Source organism: Anabrus simplex, chromosome 1, assembly GCF_040414725.1.
Source record: "Anabrus simplex isolate iqAnaSimp1 chromosome 1, ASM4041472v1, whole genome shotgun sequence".
Classification (NCBI taxonomy): Eukaryota; Metazoa; Arthropoda; class Insecta; order Orthoptera; family Tettigoniidae; genus Anabrus; species Anabrus simplex.
In genome coordinates this window covers 416,335,120-416,344,782 of record NC_090265.1, presented here as the reverse complement: position 1 = coordinate 416,344,782, position 9,663 = coordinate 416,335,120, and the positions used below count along the sequence as shown (strand labels likewise).

The 9,663-nt window shown below is 35.8% G+C and overlaps 1 protein-coding gene across 1 annotated transcript in view; it reads right to left on the bottom strand.

Annotated features, from left to right (window-relative positions):
• Nucleotides 1-8,642: 8,642 nt before the first annotated feature.
• Cmtr1 (Cap methyltransferase 1) overlaps nt 8,643-9,663 on the bottom strand; it is a 240,378-nt gene continuing 239,357 nt past the window's right edge. Inside the window, exon 18 of the mRNA XM_067135097.2 lies at nt 8,643-9,193. Coding sequence (XP_066991198.1) covers nt 9,052-9,193 — 142 coding nt within the window. The 3' untranslated portion in view covers nt 8,643-9,051. The remainder of the gene's footprint in view (nt 9,194-9,663) is intronic.

Here is a 9,663-nt window from a genome sequence, read left to right as displayed (position 1 = left end):
CTTTTGGATCAAGATTATTCCTATAAAACTAATTGACAAATCTTATAACATTTTAAAAGTCACACAACAATGAAATTTTGTCTTTAAGTTAAAACTTTTTGTCTAAAATCTATCCAAGTCTAACATTTTTATTGATGAAACTCATCTGGTGAACATCTTTCAAATTGTTTAAAAAATAAAAAATAAATAAAAAACTTTTGAGATCTAGCTAATTGTATTGATTCATGTTGCTTAATTTGTATGAGATTCTGTTCTCAAGAGGCTAGGAGTAACACCAAACAATTATGCAGCCGAAAGAAAAATATACCAACAAGCCATTATGGAACGTACGAGAACATTTTAAATCCAATATCACATTAGAAAATGTTTCATCAACAAGTTTGTTCACGAACAATACTATCCTATTGACAATATAAAATTAATGCCAATACATTTGTATAAATGTTACTCCAGCAACGAGAACAAGTCAAATGTCCATAACATAGACAATTATCTACTGCAGAAAATTGTCAATTATAGTTTACGAAGTTTTAACGACAATCATACAAGTTAAGCAACATGAATCAATACAATTAGCCAGATCTCAAAATTTTTTTATTTATTTTTTATTTTTTAAACAATTTAAAAGATGTTCACCAGATGAGTTTCGTCAATAAAATGTTAGACTTAGATAGATTTTAGACAAAAAGTTTTAACTTAAAGACATAATTTTATTGTTGTGCGACTTTGAAAATGTTATAAGATTTGTCAATTAGTTTTATAGGAATAATCTTGATCCAAAAGAATTGTTTCATGATCTTATACAACCTTAAGTGAATGATAGTTGGCTGAAGATGCTCATGAAAAAGGAGCAAAACATGTAAGTTTGTACTATGTTTTTATTGTATTGAATAGGTGGTAATTAACAAAATTGTAAGAATTTGTATCACAAGTAGATCTTCAATACGGACAAAGAAGATGAAATTTATAACCTGCAACATACCACTTAGTCGAGCAGCTCATCTCCTTTCTCCCAAGTCTCCCCAGCCCAAACTTTGCAAAATTTTTGTAACGCTACTCTTTTGTTGGAAATCGCTTAGAACAAATTGAGCTGCTTTTCTTTGGATTTTTTCCAGTTCCTGAATCAAGTAATCCTGGTAAGGGTCCCATACACTGGAACCTTACTCTAGTTGGGGTCTCACCAGAGACAAATATGCTCTCTCCTTTACATCCTTACTACAGCCCCTAAATACTCTCATAACCATGTGCAGAGATCTGTACCCTTTATTTACAATCATATTTATGTGATTACCCCAATGAAGGTCTTTCCTTATATTAATACCTAGGTATTTACAATGATACCCAAAGGGAACTTTCACCCCCATCAACGCAGTAATTAAAACTGAGAGGACTTTTTCTATTTGTGAAACTCACAACCTGACTTTTATCCCCGTTTATCATCATACAATTGCTTACTGTCCATCTCACAACATTATAGTTTTCCTATAGTTTTCCTAATTCATTAACCTTCATATGAACATTTTACACTTTGAAAAATTAACTTAACACTAGAAGTGTTAGAAAGAATTTTTTAGCCAAATCTTACAATTTTAATTGACATCTTACTATGACTTGGACATCAACTTCCAGTGAATAACGTATAGTCTATAAATGACCCATTTTGATAGTTACTCCTTCATGTTTACTTTTTATGTAATAATGATTTATTGTATAATAATTATTCCATGAAGACTACAAGTTATGACAATTCCAAATTCCCATGGAGGGAATTAGACATTTTCACCAATAGAGCATATAAAAAATCAGATCAAAAATTTGGAATTTGGGAATTTGGAATTGCTAGGCGGGCATTGATTCCATTGTGGAGTTTTGTCTACCGTATGCAGTTATCAGACTGTGCCACATGGGAGGCTTCTGATAAGTTCACCTGCATACACCCCAGCATGGGTGGGTGGGGTCTGACACTTCCCACTCTGACGAGTCTAGTGTCGGACCTAGGACGAGGTGCTGGTTGATAGAGCGGGCGCCTGAAGGGCCATACATCTAATTTTGGATCTGATACAAGTTATGATGCATACAACAGATTACAAACCTCCGTTCCAATTTTAATAGCGGTGTAATTCTCATTTACGAGAATATATTGCAAGTTTGATCTTTTAATTCATTGATCTTTATATGAACTTTCATACTTTGATAAATAACTTAACACAAGAAGTGTTAGAAAATAAACAGAATTTTCATCCCAAATCATATAATTTAATTGGCACATTACTATGACTTTGACATCAACTTCCTGTGATTAACATCTAGTCTATTATAGATCCATTTTAATTGTTACATCTTCAGGTTTACTTCTATATAATAAGGATATTTTATTGAATAATAAAATTTTAATGAACAAATAATTGTAAATAAGGTTTAACATAAGGACTCAACCTTGAGATAATTGTAAAAAATGGCTGAAGATGCTCGATATAACGAGCGAAACATGCCCCATTTAATGTTTGTATTGTGGTAAATGTCCTTTTAGAGACAATAAACATTTCATGTATTGAATAGGTGGATATAATAACAAGAAATTGTAACTAATATTAGTAAGTTCAATACGGGCAAAAAACATGAAATTGGTTTTATGCAATGCAAGTACATTGCCGGGTTCTATCTCAACATCTACGGGAACTGCTAGACCTCCTAGAATTTCGAGAACTTCCAGACCTCCATCAGAAGACGATCCAGGGGTGAACGAGTATAATAGCAGGACCGCAGTGGATATTACCAGCCCAGACCAACGAGTGGGCATTCTAAAAATCTTCTGTACAGAGGTTGATATGAAATCAAACATTTATTTTTTAAATAAATTCTTCAGCAATTTTAAATAATCCATTACACTTATTTCATGCAAACCTCTCCTTCTCTGTAAGGCTTCAGTTAAGAACCGGACACACCTTGTGTCAGTCTTATGCTCAGCTAGCCAACCATATCAATAATTACAGTTACAATATATATACACTGTATATCTATCAAACTGCTTAATTCTACTCCTTTCCCACGTTGCCAAAATAATGGAAAGGACATTGGAAAGAAAAATTGGAGAAAAGATGTCAAGTCGGTTACAAGTGGAAGGTCAACAGTAGAACCCACTTTCATTCTGCGACAGATCATAGAAGAGAGCTGGGAATGTGTGAAGGATATAATAATAATTTTTATAGACTTAGAAAAAGCATACAACAGCATCCACAGATCTAAAGTTGGGAAAGCCTGACACACAGGGGCATTGGCAAGGAACTAATACCAACAATGAAAGCAATATGTGATAACTATTAGAGCTGTGTGAAGACAACAGTGGGTAGACAGAATAGCTTGGAATTGACAACGGGCTAAAACAAGGGAGTGTGTTGTCGTCACCTTTGCTGTTCATAATGGTGATGAATGTCACCTAAAGGCAGCAAAGGAAGATTATAGACGGGAAAGAATAATTGTAATGATGTTTGCAGTTGATAATGTGATCTGGTGAGAAGATGAGGAGGAGGTACAACAGCTGCTGAATGTACTGAATAAAAGGATTGAGCAATGGGGACTGAGGATCAATATGGAGAAGAGCAAGACAATGATGATGATCAGTAGAGGAAGTAAAGAAGGAAAATGAGCTATGAACACTGGGGACAAAAAACTGGAAATAGTAGAACACTTCAAATACTTGGAAAGTAAACAGACAGAAGATTGGACATGGAACTTAGTAGGAGGGTACAACTGGGGAGTGCTTTTTACCACCAGGTATGAAGATTAATATGGATAAAGGATTATCCATGAAGGCTAAAGAAGTAACGTACCAGGGATATTATTACTTACCTATAATGACATATGCAGCAGAGACCTGGACAATTACTTTGAGAGATGAGAGTAGAGTACAGGCAACTGAAATGAAATTATTGAGGAGTATGGTACAGAAGACACAGAGGAATAGAGTGAGAAATGAAGACATGAAAGAGATAAATGTGCAAAAGGGCTGTACCTTAATTAAGGCCACGGCCGCTTCCTTACAACTGCTAGACTTTTCCTATCCCATCGTCACCATAAGATCTGTGTCAGTGCGATGTAAAACCACCAGCACAAATGTGCAAAAAAACTAAATGACAAACTGGAACAGAATAGACTGATGTCGATTGGACATATCAAGCAGATGAAAGAAGAAAGGCTGTCAAGACAAGCATTGGGAAGACAGATGACAGGGAAGAGAGGACAAGGGAGACCAAGATTACAATGGATGGACAGCATAGGACAACGGAACCTGGACAAGAAAAACAAGCACAGTGTTAGATGAGAAATAGCAAAGAGACAGGATGAAGTGGAAAGGAACCATATTTCCCCCCAGCCCAGTGTCAGCTGGAAAAGGGGAATTAAGGTCGATTCACACATCTCCGGGATGTGATGGGATCTTCCGTGAAAATAAAATATCGTCGCCTTGTAAACGAAGTGGTGAGTTCCAACACTTCCGTTGACTGCATTCGCCGTGACCTTCAGCGCTTCTCTGTGCTGGCAAAACATATTCACTCACTAACAATAATTTCTTGTTTTCACAGACGTGATTTCTCTCTTCTCACCTTCCTGCTTCTCATATTCCCTGGAGTGTTGTGGTTATATGTAAGTATGAACTGATCTTTACCTCCTGAAATGAAGGACGAACTGCTGACTGAATTAGTGAAGGCACACTCTTTTATATAATAATTTAGCTGATCCAAAACACTTGGACAGTGACTTGAAGAAGCGTGTATGGGATTAAATAGGAAAGAAAATGGAAGCTGAAGGTAGATAATTATTTTTATCGCTTGTCAGATTAAGAAAAACTGTGTGGGATAGTTGATCCAAACTTGATGAAGTTAGTAACATTATAAACAATTAATATAACAATCATATAAGCTTGTACAGTGTAATAATATCATAGTAATATTAAAAACTGACCTCTGGGAACCTGACATATTAGCATTTTAATAAGGTCAACGGCCAGTCATAGTACTGAACCAGCTTCTGAACAGAAATAATCTTTTAACTTAACCCTTATGAAAAAAGCCTCTCTGGTTGAATTCCCTCCACAAGGGAGCAAGTTTTGGCGCTGTGGATTGATAAACTTCTGGTTTGTGGAATCACTTGTTTCATTTGCAAGCATGAAAGTCTTGTCATCAGACTTTATAATGAAATTGTGTAGCACACAAGTCACTGGTATTATGTTAATAAGGCTTTCCAGCTTTGATTTGGATTCATCTGTTGTAAATTCAGAATTTCTGGGTAAGAATGCCGAAAGTGTTTTCAACTATCCTCCACACAGCTGAGTCGATAGTTGAATATGGGCTTTGTTCTGTCCAACTGTTGACCTGGATACGGTCTCATAATATATGACTTTGAAGATAATGCCTCGTCACCCACTATTACATGTGGTACTTAAACAGACGCACCAGGGAGTTATGTATATCCAGGTACTGATAAGGCACCTTGTTCAAAAGTTTTGTCAATGTTCGAATGAGCCCACACACCTTCATTGCTGTTCTTACCATAAGAACCAACGTCTACAGCAATGAAGTTGTAGTTGATATCTACAAGTGAAAATGTTTTCTTACAATTAAAAAACTGGGAGCTACTGTTCGGTGCAGCCTGAATGAAATGTGTTTACCATCAACTGATTCCAAACAGTTAAAAAAATTCAAGCATTCCTCATGAAGATTACTTTTACATGCTCTAGTACAAAAAATTGAATTTTTGTACATCCACGTTGTAATAAAAGTTTCGTCATGAACACGGATGTACCTACTTTATTTTAATCTTACTTTTATTAATATAACTTAAATCTACTTACCACAGGCATACTGCCAGTCTTTCCTTCAGTATAATTGCAGGTCTTCAAAAAGTGCACCTCCAGCCCTAAGACGATCAGAAGCTCTCCTAAAGGTTTGGAAGAACATTCAGCAGAACCCCCAACTACCCATCCATCAAGATATTACGCACACTGAACATCGAGTGAAATCAAGGAAACCACCCTGGCGTACAGCAATGGATCTTGAAAGAACTTCTTTTCATGTTAACAGTTCATGGAAAGCCCAGTGGGGTCACTCTTCAGTAGTGAACAAACATCTGGTTGAGAATCCTTCTAAACGAGTACAAGGATTTGATCTTCCAAGACGACAGTGGAGAATCATCAATCGGATAAGAACTGGACAAGGCAGATGTGGTTATCTGTTGTGCAAATGGGGTTGGACTAGGTCTGCAGATTGTGATTGTGGTGCCTCTTCTCAGTCAATCCACCACATTGTTGCTGACTGCCCAATTCAAGCTTTCAAAGGAACGCTAATGGACATTCACCGCACATCGGATGAAGCAGTTGATTGGGTCAAAATGCTAGACCTAGAGTCATAGTATTGTACGGACTTGTGACTACGCACATTTACCCTGAACTATATACATGTGTGTACATAGATTCATCATACGATAAATAAATAAATAACCTCTTTTAACAGCACAAGGAATCTATTCTGAAATGTCCATGAAATTTTATTTTGTCATCCATCAAGCCCTTATACAGAGTAGAGAACTCTCCTTCTAAACCCCTGCATTTCCATATAGGATGAACCCATTGTTTCTTATTTTCTTCCTCCTCTTCAACCAAGATTACAACTATTATTGACAGATCATCATCACTAAAATTAATCGTGGAACACTTGACCACTGATGTAATTGCATAGAACTTAAGCGTGAGAACAAATGTGATAAACTTATGTCGGAAAGAATGGATACGGAAACGGAACAGAACCATCACATCCCAGAGATGTGTGAATCAACCTCTAATGATGATCATCAGGGGCAAATGATGAACTAATATTTCACTGGAAATGATCAATAAAATGCCATTAAATTTATGGAAAAAGTTTTGAAATAAGTAAAATATTTTACCAAACTGATTTCTGGTAGCTGTGTAATTATAGTTTTACAAGTAATATATTCCTGTTCTGTTCACTGCACAGCTCTTGTTTTTACAGAAATAATTAACTCTTAATTACTTGGAAGTGTGTATCAATATGGACATAATGATTAGCTGGATAGTCTTGAAGTACAGGGGGTGGGGGTGTGAATGACTGGCTGTAGTGGTAGGTGTGAAGGCTGGTGCATTCCTTCTGCTTGAGATATGTTAGGAAATACTTTCTCCTAATTTTCAGAGTTCTGTATTGTGTTCTTGCACATATCTTGGAGACACACGATTCACAGGTCTCAATTATTTCCTTCCCCTTTCTTAGTCACCAGTAACTGCTGGTCTGTTGGTTTGCTTGAACATGAAAGATATTTAGCAAATGTAAGCATATGTAAGAAACATCTGTATATGTTTACGTAGTCACTTATGGACTTGTATCAGTCTGACGACAAGGAATATGTGAATAAATTAAAAAGAACATTTTAAAATGATCTAAAAATTCTTCAAAATGTTATAAATAGACCTCAAACATTCTTGAGAAGTTGAAATAATGGCTGATCATACCAACTGGCAAAAAATGCAAAAGAAAACACGTTATTATAATTTGTTATTTTGCAGAACAGATTTCTATACTAATGAACAATGCTCTAATGGGAAGGGAAGAAAAGATCACATTTTAACAACATCTGCCCCCTGATGATAATGATTCACTGTTGTGAGAAAGGGGAATGATGGAAAATAACCTTCAAGATTGCCAACAATGGGGTTTGAATACACCATCTCCCGAATGCAAGTTAACAGCTAATGGCACTAACCATGCAGTCAACTTGCTTGGTTTCAATTGAAGTAACTCTGTAAATATTTAGATTTGAGTTTATGTGATATATTTTCTCAAAATATGAAAGAAATGAGCCCTGTTTGGTCAATATTCTTCATGAATCACCCTGTATGATTATGAATAATTGAACAATAGCTTTAATATTGAACAGAAATTTATGACCTCAAACCAGTCTGAGAGTTGCTGAATACTTTTTACCTCCTAACCCCCCACACACACACACACTTTCCTGATTAGATGGGGTTTCTTTAGGGTTGGTGTGTCATTGTTATGTTTGAGAAGGTGAGTTTAGAATACTTCATGCTACTTTTTGGTGTTCTGAGATGTACAAAAAGAAATAAAATGTAGAATGCTGAGCAAAAAGAAGTATTTACACATAATTACATGAGTGGGAGAAAATGTACGTGTGCACACAGATAACAATCACCAGAAAACTAGCAAATTACAGTTAATCAGACACTAAAATTTAAAATGGGCAATTCAAGTGTGTTTATTCAGTTTATATTCTGAAACATTCTATGATTAAAATAAAAATAAAAAACTCTCCATGGATTTTCTTTTGCATACTTTGACATGCTTTGTGCTCAGTCTCTGGATTATATAATGACTTATAAGAAGTGTAGTATCATAGCCAAACAACTGCTGCTAGAGAGGTTCTTGGGCAAAAGGTATATTAGCTCAGAACCTTCAGGCACGACAATATAATGGGCGGAATCTTAACTTTCTCGCCTGAAAAGTGTGTACTGTCTTAAAATACATCATGCATCTCAGAGGAAGTCAAATGGGAGATGTTTCATCTAAAGAAAATCTCACCTGAAAATCATTAAATATTCAAAGGTACATTATAAATAAAGTGAAGGGATTATTTATATTATTCCAGTACATCATATCACACAGAAGATCAAAATGATCTCATTCCCACTCACATGTATGCCATATGTACACTTAATACAGATATTTAAAATCTAGTAACATAAAAATCATACTATATGCCCCAGTTAGGGACACAAGATCACAAAATGCAGAAACCACAAAAACACTCAAGTACGATGTAGAGGAGGGCCTTTACAGTAGTCTATCACACATTTCATTGTCACTTTTCTGCAAATGTTTTAAATACCACACATACAGGTATGATGTATTACACAATAATAAAAATTATTGCAATTATAAGGTAATACAGTTTTTTGTATTAGCTAGGTATCCTAGCAAATTTGGGCATTTCTAATAATCTAGAAATCATCATTTAAGGTATCCTTCACACTCGTCCGCATCTGCTGTTGACAAATGCAAGTAGATCATCTTTCTGCAGTTTGGAAGGGTCTGGCTGCACATGGAAGTCATCGTGAACACAAACACCTTCCTCCCACCACCATATATGTCGTCTATGAAATGAAGACCTGTAATATATAAAGATAATTTCTCTTTCAGTAAATAATTTTCTTAGTATCAATGTTTTTCAATTATAGCCTCTCCCAACCATCATAAGGCTATTCAGAGCTACTGATTATATAATCACCTGCTGACCTGCACTTCAAGATTCAAGACGAGGATAAGATCAAATAATCAAATATATTTTTTTCTTTGCTAGTCGCTTTATGTCGCACCGACACAGATAGGTCTTACGGCGACAATGGGACAGGAACGGGCTAGGAGTGGGAAGGAAGCGGCCGTGGCCTTAATTAAGGTACAGCCCCAGCATTTGCCTGGTGTGAAAATGGGAAACCACGGAAAACCACTTTCAGGGCTGCCGACAGTGGGGTTCGAACCTACTATTTCCCGAATACTGGATACCGAATCATCAAATAACAGAGATAATAAATTGTGTAATTAATTAAGAAATAATATAATGTGAAAAAAAAAAAGAAGA